At 43.8% G+C, this 16,812-nt stretch overlaps 1 protein-coding gene across 2 annotated transcripts in view; it reads left to right on the top strand.

The window, feature by feature from the left end:
- Positions 1-6,583: 6,583 nt before the first annotated feature.
- Positions 6,584-16,812, top strand: part of ERMP1 (endoplasmic reticulum metallopeptidase 1) — a 69,928-nt gene continuing 59,699 nt past the window's right edge. Inside the window, exons 1-4 of one of the 2 annotated variants that reach the window (XM_066257210.1) lie at positions 6,584-7,107; positions 9,572-9,873; positions 14,699-14,826; positions 15,471-15,576. In XM_066257210.1, coding sequence (XP_066113307.1) covers positions 6,770-7,107; positions 9,572-9,873; positions 14,699-14,826; positions 15,471-15,576 — 874 coding nt within the window. In that variant the 5' untranslated portion in view covers positions 6,584-6,769. The remainder of the gene's footprint in view (positions 7,108-9,571; positions 9,874-14,698; positions 14,827-15,470; positions 15,577-16,812) is intronic. The other variant, XM_066257209.1, reaches the window with a different exon arrangement.

The following is a 16,812-nucleotide window of genomic DNA, read 5'->3' as shown; positions in this document are numbered from 1 at the left end:
CTTGTAATGTAGCTGGGCTAGTTTTCTATCTCCTATGAGGCCACCAGCTACAGGGAACGAGGGAGCAGAAGGGATCAACCTGAGACTGAAAGGGAGGTAATGGTGGGGCATCGTCAAGCTCTCCCTAGGCTTACGGGGGTAGAAAAGCTCGGAAGAAAAAGGAGATTTACAGATCTGGCCTAAGGACCTGTTAGAATGACCCTGTCTGCCGGCACTGCTTGTTTCCAGGCTGCCTGGCTTACTGAGGGACGTTCCTTGTAGCTCATCATTGTTGCTAGCTCCCCAATGTTCCATCACAGAGCTGTTAGGAAGCTTCCGCTTCAGTATGAAGGGATCTAAATTAAAAACAAAAACAAAATCCAAAATAACAACCCAAAAACAAACCAAATGGTGATCCCGAACCTGGTCATGAGCCTTCCTTTCTGGCCCTTTAAACAAAGTTAGCCCATCTTCCTACCATTTCAATAAGCATATAAATACCTAGCTGTAGGCAACAGTACCTATCTACAATATTAGCCCAAGATTTTTTTTTTTCACCCATTAGGAATCTTCATTCTTGATTTCTCAATCTTTGATGCACTCTTTCAGTTTTGGACATCTGCTTCTGTCTTTTACAACTGGTCTGGGTTTTCTTGTTACATCTTGGTGTGGTACCTTCTTTGATATTTTTTTTTTGTGTGTGTGTGACAGAGACAGAGAGACAGAGAGAGGGACAGATAGGGACAGACAGAGAGGAAGGGAGAGAGATGAGAAGCATCAACTCTTTGTTGCAGCACCTTAGTTGTTCATTGATTGCTTTCTCGTAAGTGCCTTGACCTGGGGAGGGGGGCTACAGCAGAGTGAGTGACCCCTTGCTTAAGCCAACGACCTTGGGCTCAAGCTGGTAAGCCTTGTTCAAATCCGATGAGCCCGCGCTCAAGCTGCCGACCTCAGGGTTTTGAACGTGGGTGCTCCGCATCACAGTCCGATGCTCTATCCACTGCGCCACCGCCTGGTCAGGCCTCTCCTTTGATTTTAATGTCACTGTAACATCAGGTAAAAGGCATCCTGCCAGCTTCAGTCTCAAAGAACTAGCACCAAGTGCCATAGTAGTCCCTCTTCCAAGGAAAGAGGCACATAGGGGTGACCTCTGTGGATGACAGAGATTGGCAATTTCTTACTCACCTTAGCCTGGGTACTAGGAAACACCAGAGAGATGGCAAAACAGAAGGGCCCTGTATCTTTATACCTGTAGGTAGGTCTTGCTCTCACTTTGTCCCAAACAAGAAAAACATACTTGTCTGCCAAGCACGATGAATTGAGTCAACCCCAGTGATCAATAGCTCACCAGAAGGGCAGCCTAAGCCTTTCACATCTCATGTGTCTTCATCAGCAATTTGATATCTGGGAACTAGAGTATGTGTTTCAATGCAGTATGGCAGGGGTCCCCAAACTTTTTACACAGGGGGCCAGTTCACTGTCCCTCATACCGTTGGAGGGCTGGACTATAAAAAAAACTATGAACAAATCTCTACACACACTGCACATATCTTATTTTAAAGTAAAAAACAAAACGGGAACAAATACAATATTTAAAATAAAGAACAAGTAAATTTAAATCAACAAACTGACCAGTATTTCAATGGGAACTATGCATCCTCTCACTGACCACCAATGAAAGAGGTGCCCCTTCCAGAAGTGCGGTGGGGGCGGATAAATGGCCTCAGGGGGCCGCATGCGGCCCGCGGGCCATAGTTTGGGGACCCCTGCAGTATGGTATACTTTCCACAGAAATGAAATTACAGCTCAACAGCCTCAAACACTTCAAAGGCAAAGCTTCTCTGATCTAAGTGTGATCATTGTGCTGCTCTGCCTGAAATCAAGACTCTGAGTGATATCATAAAACATAACTTGGAGCATGACCTTCCCTAGAGTCCTTGCTGTGACCCAGGAGGCTCTCCTTGCACTGGCCCTGCCTACTTCTCTGACCTTGCCTCTGTCACTGCCCGCCTTGCTCAGTCTGCTTCAGTCAAATGCTCTACTGAGGGATGTTTCTGAACATTTCAGGTCATTTCGCCTCACGTTTTTTTTGTCTTTTTTTTGTTTGTTTGTTTGTTTGTTTTTTGTTTGTTTTTTACAGAGACAGAGAGAGAGTCAGAGAGAGGGATAGACAGGGACAGACAGACAGGATCGGAGAGATAAGAAGCATCAATCATTAGTTTTTCGTTGCGCATTGCGACACCTTAGTTGTTTTTTGCCTTAGGAATCTTCATTCTTGATTTCTCAATCAAGCAGACCGAGTAACCCCTTGCTCAGGCCAGCGACCTTGGGTCCAAGCTGGTGAGCTTTTACTCAAACCAGATGAGCCCGCGCTCAAGCTGGTGACCTCGGGGTCTTGAACCTGGGTCTTTCTGCATCCCAGTCTGACGCTCTATTCACTGTGCCGCCTGGTCAGGCTTGCCTCATGTTTTGTTTTGTTTTGTTTTGTTTTTTTGTATTTTTCTGAAGTTGGAAACGGAGAGGCAGTCAGACAGACTCCCGCATGTGCCCGACTGGGATCCACCCTGCATGCCCACCAGGGGGCGATGCTTCGCCCATCTGGGCCGTTGCTCTGTTGCAACCAGAGCCATTCTAGCGCCTGAGGCAGAGGCCACAGAGCCATCCCCAGCGCCTGGGCCAACTTTGCTCCAGTGGAGCCTCGGCTGTGGGAGGGGAAGAGAGAGACAGAGAGGAAGGAGAAGGGGAGGGGTGGAGAAGCAGATGGGCGCTTCTCCTATGTGCCCTGGCTAGGAATCGAACTTGGGAATCCTGCATGCCAGGCCGATGCTCTACCACTGAGCCAACCGGCCAGGGCCTCGCCTCATGTTTTTATGGTTCCATTCCTCACTTCAGTCAGGTCATTCCAAATGTCATCTCCTCAGAGAGATCTTCTTTGATTACCATGATTAAAACAGTAGTCTTTATCATTCTCAATTTTTTACTTTATTATTTTTCATATGCATTTTATATGACATTTTACAACCCCCCCCCACACACTTGTTGTCTCCCCACTAGAATGTAGACTCTGAGAAGACAGAAATATTTATTCGTTCTTCTGTGTGTTTTCCCACCTTGATCAGTATCTGACATAGAGTAGGTGTAAAGCCAGTAGCCACGGCCACCATCACAGCCCCCTGGCCCATGCAGGTTCACATTTGATTCGGACAGATGGTAATGAAACAATGGAGCGAAGAACTAGTGGGCCATTAGCTTTAATCCTAGCTTGCACCTGGCGGGCAAGAAATACACAAAGTGGGAAAACATTTCCCTTTCCAGTCAGGGCTCCCAAAGCCACTGACTTATCCAAGTTTCCTAGAATCAAAGATTTCTACCTCACCAGCCTTATTCACATTTGTTCCCCATCTCCTTCTCTCTGCACAAACTGGCTTCTCCCTCAACATTCACCATCTTGGCTATTTCTCCTCTCCTCCTCGTGGCCTTTTCTCTGCTCTCCTTTTGCATGGGCTCCTCTGCCCCATTTTATAGCATAGAAATCAAAACCTTTAATCCAATATACAAACAAGGAAGTGTCTGATACAAAGTCACTTATCTGAGGCATAATGGGATTGCTCATGAGAGTGCACCACCCCACATCATGCAACAGTCAAGGGTGTGGGGAAAAGTTTAGTTTTGAAAAGATCTTAGTATTAAAAGGGTAGGAGAGACTTAGTCTTAAAACTAAGCCTTAGGCTATAATGACCTGCCTGCTTACAGCCTGTCTCCTACACCTAATGCAAACTATAAGCGAGCAAACATATATATCATATTTACAAACTTATTTGATCAACAGTAGGTATCCAACTGGTACCTAAAAAATATTCACAAATGGATACCATAATTTACACAAGTCTAAAGATAAAAAAAAATGGGCCCTGGCCGGTTGGCTCAGTGGTAGAGCGTCGGCCTGGCATGCAGAAGTCCTGGGTTCGGTTCCCAGCCAGGGCACACAGGAGAGGCGCCCATCTGCTTCTCCACCCCTCCCCCTCTCCTTCCTCTCTCTCTCTTCCCCTCCCGCAGCCGAGGCTCCATTGGAGCAGGGATGGCCCGGCGCTGGGGATGGCTCCTTGGCCTCTGCCCCAGGCGCTGGAGTGGCTTTGGTTGCAACGGAGCGACGCCCCGGAGGGGCAGAGCATCGCCCCCTGGTGGGCGTGCTGAGTGGATCCCGGTCGGGCGCATGCGGGAGTCTGTCTGACTGTCTCTCCCCGTTTCCAGCTTCGGAAAAGAAAAACAAAAAAGAAAAAAAATGCCTTCTAAGACCCTAATTATAATAACTCAACTTCTCCCACCTAGGGCTCTATGATTATTATGATAGGAAAATGGCTTTCAATTAAATCTGCAAAGGATTTTTTGAGGCAAAAAATTCTGGAAAATAGTATTTAATGAGACTTATGTGTGAGGATTTTTCACATGCATTAGATGATTAATCCTTCTTGAAGCCCTTTAAACTAGGCATTATCCCCATTATCCAGATAACGACACTGAAACTCTGAAACTAACTTCCATAATGCCATGTGTATTGAAGGTTCCTAATTCCGGAACTCAGCTCTAGCTGACTTCAACAGCTGAGCTTTTCTTTCTACTACAGTACACTGACTCCCATGGAATATTGTCAGAGACACTTAACTTACACTATCCATTCAGAAAAAGAGAGCTCAAATGGTTTAACCAGAAACCCAGCTCCCAGTAGATCACCTTATCTCTAGGTTTTCTGACACCCACCCAGCTCAGCATGTGACAGCATAAAATAAGTAAAGCTTAAAAGAAGTGAGACTTTTGTGTCCTTTGCCTAGGAACTAACTACAATCCCCCATATCTTGTTATACTAGGGTAGACAGAGTTGTTTCTGAGGTGTTATCTTTCAAAGATGGTGTGGGTGCTAGAGTTTTTGGAAAGAATAGCAAGATAGCTGGTTCTTATAAAAGACAGTATGCTTTCATTTGCTAGGCTCAGAGCTAAGCACTGGGGGTATAGTGAAGAATAAATAAGATAGACATTGTCTTTGGTTTTATTTTTTGGTTTTTTTTTTCAGAGACAGAGAGAGAGAGTCAGAGAGAGGGATAGATAGGGACAGACAGACAGGAACAGAGAGAGATGAGAAGCATCAATCATTAGTTTTTCGTTGCACATTGCGACACCTTAGTTGTTCATTCATTGCTTTCTCTACGTGCCTTGACCGCGGGCCTTCAGCAGATCGAGTAACCCCTTACTCGAACCAGAGACCTTGGGTCCAAGCTGGTGAGTTTTTGCTCAAACCAGATGAGCCCGCGCTCAAGCTGGCGACCTTCGGGTCTCAAACTTGGGTCCTTCCGCATCCCACTCTGACATTCTATCCACTGCGCCACCGCCTGGTCAGGCTGTCTTTGGTTTTATGTATTTAACAAACTAAAAAGGATCTTATGAACTAAATTCATGCTGCTGCTGTAAAACTGTTATGTTTTCATTTATTCACTGTCAAGAAGTATTTATTGACTACACACTATTATACATGTTATGCTTTGTGTTAAGAGGTATTAAAATGGTGAACAAAGCCAGACATGATTCTTGCCCTCATGGAGCTTACCATCTAATGAGAAAAACGTTAATTACATTCTTAAATGATGCTGTGAGATATGTACTACACATAGAGGAAACTGGCTTCATTAGATTAGGAGATTCTTGCTTGAGGAGGTACACTAAAATTGACATATGAAGATTAAATAGGAGTTAACTAGGCAATGAGGGGAGGGGAGAACATTCCAGGCAAGTCAGCAGTGAAGATCCTATTGGAGAAGGAAAGATGATGAGCAAGAAGGACTTTGATAGAGGCCAGCTGGATCGCTGAGAATAAGGAGCACCCTGGTGTCAGGTGGGCTGGAGCTGACAAGTAGGGCAGACAGGTAGGGTAGTGCACCTTTCCAGTTGGTCTCTCGGTTCATGGCCATGGTGCTGCTGCAAGTCCATGCTGCAGACACAGAACATTGAAGCAGAGAGGCTCCCGGCATCACCAGGTAGGAAAAATACTAAATGGTCGCTTTTCTCAGTGCCATATTCAGTAGCTGAATGGAATGCTGTTTGGAGGGCACACTGATTTAGAAAGTTCTTCAGCTGTTACTTGTAAGTTTCTCAGCTATTATGGGAATAAAAATATTTCCCTTTCAGGGTTCTTATGAGACTCAAATGTGTTACTGTATTAAATCACTTAGTACAGTGCTTGGCTTGCGGCAGATATTCAATATTAAAGAGCTATTATTTTTCTTTAGCTGTTAATGGAGGCAATGATAGTGCTGGTTACGTCGCACCATTAAGATCTGTGATTAGTTTATGTGGAAGCTTGAGTCGGGGCATACTTTGCGCAGTCTTTATTTTTTTAATTTTAAGAGCCTACTCGAACGTACCTTAGAAAAGCTGGGCCATTGCCGCCTTCATCTGCCTGGTGCACCATGTGCATTCGTTTAAAGGCTATCTCTCACTTTTCTCACGTTTCTAGGTTTCTAAGTATCTTCCCGTTTGGAAATCTGTGTCCCACACCCGGCAAGGAAGTCTTACGGGAGGAGACACACCCTTCACGGCCAGCCTGGGCCCGCCCTTCCGCTGCACCCACCGACGAGCTGCCCAAAGAGACTGGGTCTCCGCTCCGCCAGACGGGCCAATCAGAACAAGTTTGGCCCTCTGCAGTTTCCGTCCGATCACTAGGAGGCGCTCCTGCGGCCGCGGTTGCTCCTGGGGCTGTCGCGGGCTAGGGCGGTTGGGCTGGTGTCTGAGGCTCGTGGCAATGGAGTGGGGTTCCGAGTCGGCGGCCGTGAGGCGGTATCGCGTTGGAGGGGAACGGCGGGTCGGCTCGGCATCCTCGGCGCAACCACATAGCGAAGCCCCTACGCTGGAGCTCGGGACCGACGCGTGCGGCGGCAGCGCGAGGACGCGGAAGCGGAGCGCGGCGGGTAGCGGAGGCGCGGGCGGCGCTGCGTGGACCGGACTGTCTGAGGCGCGCGCTGCGCTGGGGCTAGCGCTCTACCTGCTCGCGCTGCGGGCGCTGGTGCAGCTGTCGCTGCAGCAGCTCGTGCTGCGTGGAGCCGCTGGGCACCACCGGGAGTTCGATGCGCGCCAAGCCAGGTACTGGCCGCTCCCGCCCTGCCCGCGCGTCCCTTGGGTTCCCTGCGTCCTCTGCCATAGCCTGGGCACCGCACCTGTGTGCACCCGCCCCTGCGGGACCGCTCAGGCTCGCGGGCTCCGCCTGGCTCCACCTGGCTCCACCTGGCTCCACATGGGGTAGGGTGGCCTCGCGCACCGCTCTTCTGGAGTCCGATGTACAGGAAGCGGGGCTTGCACTGCCCTCTGTTAAGCTGGTGGAGGATGCCAGGGGGACTGTGCCTCCGTTTCCGTCACCTCTTTGCCCCACTTGCAAATGGTTGTTTAGTCGTCCCTCATCTTCTGGAGCAGCTTCCACTTTTTACCACCCCTTTCTTTCCCAGTGAAATGAAGGGGCGTGAAATTGTGTATCTAGGCAGTTTTGTAAATTCAGTTCCCGAGGAGGAGTCAGAAGGGGCTTATGAAGTGGTTTAACTTTGAAGGTCACAGTCCTCACGCGTAAAAGCTGTGGAGGCCCAACCTGGAAGACCGCACTAAAAATATAATTTCAGAAGTTCTCAGATTTCTGGAGGTTATCCTTGGGCTTCTGGTGTATAAGGTTTAACTTTTTTTTTTTTTTTTTTTTTAACTAAAAACAAAAATATCGTCATAAACACCGACAAAAATGTGGTGATTCCAAAGGAAAAGTGGGTAGGGGGAAATAGAAGAGGGTAAAGGGACGATAAATGGTGATGGCAGGAGACAGGACTTGGGGTGGTGAACACACGATGTATTATTATAGAGTGGTATACCTGAAACCTATATAATTTTATTAACCATTGTCACCCCAATAAATTCGATTAAAAATAAATTGAGATTATGATGGGAAAACAATTTAAAAAGACACCATTAAGTGTGCTAGGTGATTAAATCAAAGGTATTGTAACAAATGTGTCGAAGTTCAGAATCATAAGGTAGTAGTTTTCAACAGCCACTGTGATTTCAAAACTTTTTCTGTTGAATACAGTGTGCTGGAAGCTTATTTTAATAAGGAATTTATGGAACACACCTTCCCCATCCTCCTATTTACTCACTTGGAGTGTGGTGCAAGACAAAAACATTTTATTTTTTTTAGGGGTAGTGTTGCTTTTGGCCTGAATTGAAGTTGCTGGGTCTTGTGTGCACTCAAGGAGGACTGAATCCATTCTTTACAATGAAGAAGTTTTTGTTTATTTAACCTCTTGACTTAATTCTTAGCTCATTGCTTTCAGTAAACCGGAATCAGTAACCCTCCAGAGGTGGCACAGTGAACTTGCATTTTGTGCTGTCTAGTCTTTAGCATTTATACATTTTGAATAGTCTATAGCAGCCGTTCTCAACCTGCGGGTCGCGACCCCAGCGGGGGTGGAAGGACCAAAACACAGAGGTCGCCCAAAGCCATCGGAAATAGGCGACCCCTGTGTTTTGGTCATTCCACCCCCACTGGGGTCGCGACCCGCAGGTTGAGAACTGCTTGTCTATAGTCTTTTCATAAGGATGAGGAAATTTGGGACTGGGTAGAGAAAACTGAAGGGATGGACTCATGGGAGACAAAACGAAATGATGGAACTTTACAAGTGATTTTTCACAGGTTCCCTGAAATGATGAAGGGCAGCCTAAACACTTTAAATTTTTTTAAATTTTTTTTTTTTCCTGCATTTTTCTGAAGCTGGAAACAGGGAGAGACAGTCTGACAGACTCCCGCATGCGCCCGACCGGGATCCACCCGGCACGCCCACCAGGGGGCGACGCTCTGCCCACCAAGGGGCGATGCTCTGCCCCTCCGGGGCGTCGCTCTGCCGCGACCAGAGCCACTCCAGCGCCTGGGGCAGAGGCCAAGGAGCCATCCCCAGCGCCCGGGCCATCCTTGCTCCAATGGAGCCCCAGCCGCGAGAGGGGAAGAGAGAGACAGAGAGGAAGGAGGGGGGGATGGAGAAGCAAATGGGCCCCTCCCGTATGTGCCCTGGCCGGGAATCAAACCCGGGTCCCCCGCACGCCAGGCCTACGCTCTACTGCTGAGCCAACCGGCCAGGGCCTAATTTAATTTTTATTTTTCAGTTAATAGTCTACATTCAAGTATTATTTTGGATTAGTTTCAAGTGTGCAGCATACTGGTTAGACAATCATATACTGCCTGACCTATGGTAGCACAGTGAATAAAGTGTCAACCTGGAACTCTGAGGTTGCTGGTTCGAAACACGGCTTGCCTGATCAAGGCACATGTGAGAGTGAATGCTTTCTGCTCTTTCTTCCCTTCTCTCTCTCTCTTCTCTAAAATGAGTAAATTAAGTCTTAAAAAAACCCCAGCAGAATTAAAAAAAAAAGACAATCATATACTTAATCAAGTGTTCCCCAAAAAGGGCAACTATTTTTGTGTGAGAAGCCAAAGAACTTGTTTTTGGGGTGAGAGAAATTCTAGAGAAAAAGTTCTGTGCTAAGTGTTAATCATCATTCTTTTGATGTGTTCCAGGGATTATCTTGAACATATAACATCCTTTGGCCCCAGGACTACAGGAAGTCCAGAAAATGAAATTCTGACAGTGCATTATCTTTTGGAACAGATTAAACTGATTGAAGTTCAAAGCAACAGCCTTCACAAGATTTCAGTAGATGTACAACGGCCCACAGGCTCCTTTAGCATTGACTTTTTGGGAGGTTTTACAAGCTACTATGATAATATCACCAATGTTGTGGTAAAGCTGGAACCCAGAGATGGAGCCCAGCATGCTGTTCTGGCTAACTGTCATTTTGACTCAGTGGCAAACTCACCGGGTATGTACTTGTTTTTTGTTTGTTTGTTTGTTTGTTTTACAGAGACAGGGAGAGAGTCAGAGTGAGGGATAGACAGGGTCAGAGAGACAGGAACGGAGAGATGAGAAGCATCAATCATTAGTTTTTCGTTGTGCGTTGCGACTCCTTAGTTGTTCATTGATTGCTTTCTCATATGTGCCTTGACCATAGGCCTTCAGCAGATTGAGTAACCCCTTGCTGGAGCCAGCGACCTTGGGGTCTCGAACCTGGGTCCTCTGCATCCCAGTCCGATGCTCTATCCACTGTGCCACCGCCTGGTCAGGCTGTACTTGTTTTTTAATTATCTTGAAGCTGTCACAGCCCAGAAAGCTTATTAATGCCAAGCTACTTGGGCATTTGTGGGACACCATTTTCTTAGACCTTGTTTGTGATGGTAGGCAGGATAATTAGAAAAGTATCATTTGGTTTAAGATCTAACCCCTCACTATTCTCAAGTGCTTTATTTTTTTAAACAATGGTGCCAGCAGCCCAGTGACAGGGCTGAAATGTTGCTGTTAGACTAAAGCAGCTTTATCAGTGTTAGCAGTATGTGTCTCTGAGTCAGGTTCTGTCTCTTCAAGTGTTACTTAGCTAGGTGTTATACTAGGCTTTGGGGATATGTGATAAAGGAATAGTCCTTGCCTTCATAGGACACAGGGTTTGGAGGACATCTTTCCTAGCAGTTTCTGTTGACCTACCTATAAAGTGAGAGTTTTGGCACACTGGGATGCCATACTGTTAGAATACCTCATTAATCCATAAATCTTCCTCTGAAAATACCTTGTCAAAATAGAATACAGTACTTGATGTTTTGTCAGGACAGTGCCTGACAAAAATATTTTTGAATGAATGAGAATCTCCTGAATTGAACTTTCATTAAAAAAAAATAAGATTGCTTGACCAGGCGGTGGTGCAGTGGATAGAGCGTCGAACTGGGATGTGGAAGACTCAGGTTCGAGACCCCGAGGTGTCCCCAGCTTGAGCACAGGCTCATCTGGTGTGAGCAAATAGCTAATCAGCTTGGATCCAAGGTCACTGGCTTGAGCAAGGGGTTACTTGGTCTGCTGAAGGCCCATGGTCAAGGCACATATGAGAAAGCAATTAATGAACAACTAAGGAGTCCCAACGAAAAACTGATGATTGATGCTTCTCATCTCTCTCGGTTCCTGTCTGTCTGTCCCGGTCTATCCCTCTCTCTGACTCTCACTCTGTCTCTGAAAATATAAATAAATAAATATTAAAAAAAAAGATTGATCAGAAAAATGTTTTCAGTAGTTATTAAAGAGATTGTAAGTGGGAAGAATGGAAAAATTGTAGCATTTTACAGTGGAATCATAGCATGTTAAAGGTAGACAAGACCTGAGAAGGAATCTGGTTCAACACCCTCATTTGACACAGAAGTGAACTTAGCTGATCACCACTGAGCAGAGACAGAGGTGGGACCAGATGGGGCTTTCAGGCCAGTAACTTTCAGCTACATTTGAAAGGAAGTTGTTAATGCTCCCTTTGGCAATCTACTTAACCTCTTCTTTCCTCAGTTTCTGATCTGTAAAATGGAGATAATAGTACTTTCCTATTGGCATTGCTTAGAAAATAGAAAATAGTGCCTGGCATGAAATAATGTCCTTTTTTTCCCCCCTAGTAATTGTCAAATATTTCCAAATTTCCAAATATTTAATATTTCCAAATTTTTTGAATTTACAGCAGGCCCAATATGAGAGAGTTTTAAAAATATAAAATTTAATTGCTTGATAAAATGATTCATCCTATGACATCTTTAATGCGAGAGTTTGCCAATTGCATTTAGAATGTTACATGATTTTTAAAAACTCAAATATTTCCAAGAATATAACAAGATAAAAGCAACTAGATTTGGGGGAAAAAAACAACAACTTGAGTTTTCAACAAAACAGTGTATTGAGGACATGGAGTACAGAATGATCTGATGAAAAAAGGTGAGTTATTGATTGTCAGTAGAGAGAGTAGCAGGACCAGTGTGAATTGTTTAGGGTAGGAGAGATTCACATACATTTGTAGCATGAGAAGAAAATGACATTCCCTGACTTCCATATTGGCACAGTATCCCAATGACATGTTTGTTGTAAAACTGTCTTGTTTCTATTAAATATTTTTTCAAGATGTTAAAAAAACGCAGTACATACCCATTTCTTTTTATAAAGTCAGAAATATCTTTGCGTGTGCTAGGTAAACCAGTGGTCTTTTGTGCCTCTTTCAAAGCAGTAATAAAATAAATTTTGCCCTATGCCAGTATTGTGATTTTTTTTTTTTCAGAGACTGAGAGTCAGAGAGAGGGATAGACAGGGACGGAGAGAGATGAGAAGCATCAGTCATCATTTTTTTGTTGTGATACCTTAGTTGTTCATTGATTGCTTTCTCATATGTGCCTTGATGACGGGCCTTCAGCAGACCGAGTAACCCCTTGCTTGAGTCAGCGACCTTGGGTCCAAGCTGGTGAGCTTTTGCTCAAACCAGATGAGCCTGCGCTCAAGCTGGCGACCTCGGGGTCTCGAACTTGGGTCTTTGGCATCTCAGTCTGATGCTCTATTCACTGTGCCACCGCCTGGTCAGGCAGTATTGTGATTCTTATATTCTCAGAAGGGACAGATTGACACCATGGTTATTTAAGAGCATTAAATAAGAAAGATGTGTATATAGGTATCAGAAATATAGTGCCAAATGTTACAAATCCTATATATGGAGTCTAATAATGAAAGGATGGCATTTTTATAGGTCATTGGAATTCATTTTAAATTAAAATTTTATGAGATTACCTTTACCAGTAATCCCAAGGACATTTCTGTCAATAATAAATTGTTAAAAATAGTTTTGGCCTGACCTGTGGTGGCACAGTGGATAAAGCATTGACCTGGAACACTGAGGTTGCGGGTTTGAAACCCTGGGCTTGCCCAGTCAAGGCACATATGGGAGTTGAAGCTTCCTGCTCCTCCCCTCCCTCTCTCCCCCCTTCTCTAAAATAAATAAATAAAATCTTTTAAAAAAATGTTTAAAAATACACATAAAATAAACTTACATAAATCCTTTCAGTGGATGAACTAATTGAAATATGGGTATTTTTTAAAAGTTTGTCTCAATAACATATATGGACCTTTGGGCCTAATACCAATTAGAAGTAATGTTACCCACAGAAAGGACTTGAATGTCTTCTTGGGTTTGCTGCTTGGTTCCAGGTTGTTGGTAGAAGAGATATTGAGTTATTTTAGGAGTGGCTTCAATTTCAGGTTAATTCTAAATGGAAAGAGATGTTGGTTAACCACCCAGCCCTTATAGATACTGTTCTCTAACTTTCCTTCACTTTCTTAAAGATATTTGAGCCTCTACAGTTCTTTCCTCAAACAACAGAACCATTAAAATAAAGGAAGATAAATGGATAGTTTAACTTTTTAATCAACCCTTTATAGATATGTCTCTTTTAATTTCCCCTTCTCTTTGAAAAAAAATTTTATGGTTTTATTTTTATTTTAAAGTAATTCACAGTCTCAAAGTTAAAAACCCATTAATTTCATTTGGTTCCTGAAGGTGGCACTTTTTACTGGTTGCTACATATGCTTCTGTCTTGTTGATAGGAGTTAGTTACTGCTTAGTTTCACTTGGTAAAATACAATCCAGTAATCACTGCTCAGACAAGTAATAAGTAATAAGGATTTTCTTCTTGAGTAGGAATGGAGTCTGGAATTTTTTTTTAAATTTTATATTTTATTAATTTTAGAGAGGAGAGGGAGACAGAGAGAGAGAGAGAGAAGGGGGGAGGAGCTGGAAGCATCAACTCCCATATGTGCCTTGACCAGGCAAGCCCAGGGTTTCGAACCGGCGACCTCAGCATTTCCAGGTCAACGCTTTATCCACTGCGCCACCACAGGTCAGGCCTGGAGTCTGGAATTTAACAACACCAAAACAAGTGTTTTAGCTACCTACAGAGCCTTCCTCAACTTTGTAAAGAGAAGGAACAACTAACATTGAATACAGACCACATTATTTTGTAATCCTCACAACACACCTTTGAGGTAGATATCGTTAGCCTGCTCTGTAGACTAGGAAGTGGTAGGGTAAATGACAGAACTAGAATTTATTACCAAGTCTTTCTTACTCTAAAGCCCATGCTAAACCTGACCAGGCGGTGGCGCAGTGGATTGAGCGTTGGACTGGGATGTGGAAGGACCTAGGTTCGAGACCCCGAGGTCAGCCAGCTTGAGCGCGGGCTCACCTGGCTTGAGCAAAAGCTCACCAGCTTGGACCCAGGGTCGCTGGCTCCAGCAAGGGGTTACTCAGTCTACTCAGTCTGCTGAAGGCCCGCAGTCAAGGCACATATGAGAAAGCAATCAATGAACAATTAAGAAGTCGCAACGCGCAACGAAAAACTAATGATTGATGCTTCTCATCTGTCTCCATTCCTGTCTGTCTGTCCCTGTCTATCCCTCTGACTCTCTCTCTGTTTCTGTAAAAAAAAAAAAAATCCCATCCTAAATTCTGTAGCACCCTGCCTCCCAGTATGTAAACCCCAAAATGCTGTAGTCTAGGTCATTACTGTGCCTGTTTACTTTGATTACACTTTTTATTATGGAAAATTTACAATATATCCAAAAACAAAGGATTGTTTAATGAACCCGAGTGTACCTATTACCAGCTTCGGTAGTCCGATCTTGTTTTTGTACTTCCACCCCCGCAAATTTTAATTATTTTGAAGTAGACTTCAGCTGTTATGAGTATGATGGTTTATACTGTAAAGATTTTAAAATCTGAGGAGCAAATCTGTTTTTCTGATTTAAAGGTGCCAGTGATGATGCAGTTAGCTGTTCAGTGATGCTGGAAGTCCTTCGTGTCTTGTCAATATCTTCAGAAGCCTTAAGTCATGCTGTCATATTTCTCTTTAATGGTGCTGAGGAAAATGTTTTGCAGGTGAGATTTTACTGTTTTAAATACTAGGCTTGAATAATAAGAGTGATGGTAACTTATACATTTTGATTATTTATTTGAATAATATCATAAAAACATACAAAAGAAATACTGTATTTGGCAGTACTTTAAAAATTCTGCAGCCTTTTGTATACACATGTTCAACATTTGCAAACTCAACTTAGAATAGGCCATCTTGTCAGTGTTTGATTCATAGAAGGGCTTTATAATGACATGATTATTCACCTCAGGTTTTCTTTGACTGGAGTTTCAGAGATGTTTTGAGACTGGCACACAGCATGAATACTCAACCATGTGGATCGTTCTTTTTCCCGTTTTTTATTTGTTTGTTTTTGTTTTTTTGTCCTTTTGTGCAGCCTCACAATACTGGGAATGTTGTTTGGCACTACTCATGAAAATCAGTGCTGTGCCTTCTGTGATGGTGACTTTCCACTCAGCAAATGCACACAGCCGTTATGCATAGGGAGAGAAGCAGACACATGTCTTTAGATACTGCCTTTGAAAAGAGTTCTTTTCCTGTTCTTCTCCTTATCAGCATAGACATTCTGTCTTTAAAGTAAGCAAAATAGAGATTTGATAATCTCAGATTATTGAACCTGTATTTGTTTTCTTTCTTTCTCATTCAGGCCAGTCATGGTTTCATTACTCAACACCCCTGGGCCAACTTGATTCGTGCATTTATTAATCTGGAGGCAGCAGGTGTAGGAGGGAAAGAACTTGTATTCCAAACAGGTATGTGAGGCTATTTAGGGTGGGGCAAAAGTAGATTTACAGTTGTGAGTACGAGAAGCATAGAGTTTATTCTTTTTTTTTTTTTTTTTTGTATTTTTCTGAAGCTGGAAACAGGGAGAGGCAGTCAGACAGACTCCCGCATGCGCCCGACCGGGATCCACCTGGCACGCCCACCAGGGGGCGATGCTCTGCCCCTCCGGGGCGTAGCTCTGCCGCAATCAGAGCCACTCTAGCGCCTGGGGCAGAGGCCAAGGAGCCATCCCCAGCGCCCGGGCTATCCTTGCTCCAATGGAGCCTCGGCTGCGGGACGGGAAGAGAGAGACAGAGAGGAAGGAGGGGGGGGGGGTGGAGAAGCAAATGGGTGCTTCTCCTATGTGCCCTGGCCGGGAATCGAACCCGGGTCCCCCGCATGCCAGGCCGACACTCTACCGCTGAGCCAACCGGCCAGGGCCGAGTTTATTCTTGTATTATTATTTATGGTATTATTTTCTATATGAATAACTGTAAACTTCCTTTGTCCCCCACCATATTTTATATTTGAATGAAGTTGCATTGTATACTCTAATGTAATTCTTGTTTTTATAAAAGTGGAAAGTTTTCGAAAATAAGTAATAATCTCTAAGGAAGAGAACATTATTTTTAAAGCAGGAGATTGTTTTATCTTGCCTTTGTTAACATTTTTAACCAAATAATATTAGTAGCACCTAATAATTGTATAGCACATATTATATACCAAATGTTCAAAGCATTTTATTTATATGTTACTTAATCCTTAAAACAGTATGAGGGATAAGTGCTGTCATTGCCCTTATTTTACATGTGAGAAAACTGAGGCAAGAGATTATAACTTGCTTAAGGTTTCACGGTTGGTAAATGACACTGCAGGATTTAAACCAGTGAACTGTTCTTTTATCCATTATGGGTGATTATGATATAAATTGTATTAAATTGCAGTCACTTCATGAATTAAAATGACTGTATTTAAAAGACTTTAAATTTATTTAAATTTATTTGAGTTAATTTGAATGGCATAAAAATCCAGTAGTAATTAATCAGTCAGAAATATTTTTAGTTTCATGATTAAACTTTTCTAAGGATAATATGATTATAACTTATAAGGATAACTTATCAGTTAAGTATCAGTTGTCATCATTCTTAGCAGAATTCAAAGCTCAGCTAGTCAGGGCATACTAAAATTTGATACTGGGAGTTAGGTGCCATTCTCAACTCTGTTAG

The sequence above is a fragment of the Saccopteryx bilineata genome, chromosome 2 (assembly GCF_036850765.1).
Source record: "Saccopteryx bilineata isolate mSacBil1 chromosome 2, mSacBil1_pri_phased_curated, whole genome shotgun sequence".
Lineage (NCBI taxonomy): Eukaryota > Metazoa > Chordata > Mammalia > Chiroptera > Emballonuridae > Saccopteryx > Saccopteryx bilineata.
Note: the sequence above shows the minus strand (reverse complement) of the source record. Positions and strands in the feature narration are given on the sequence as shown.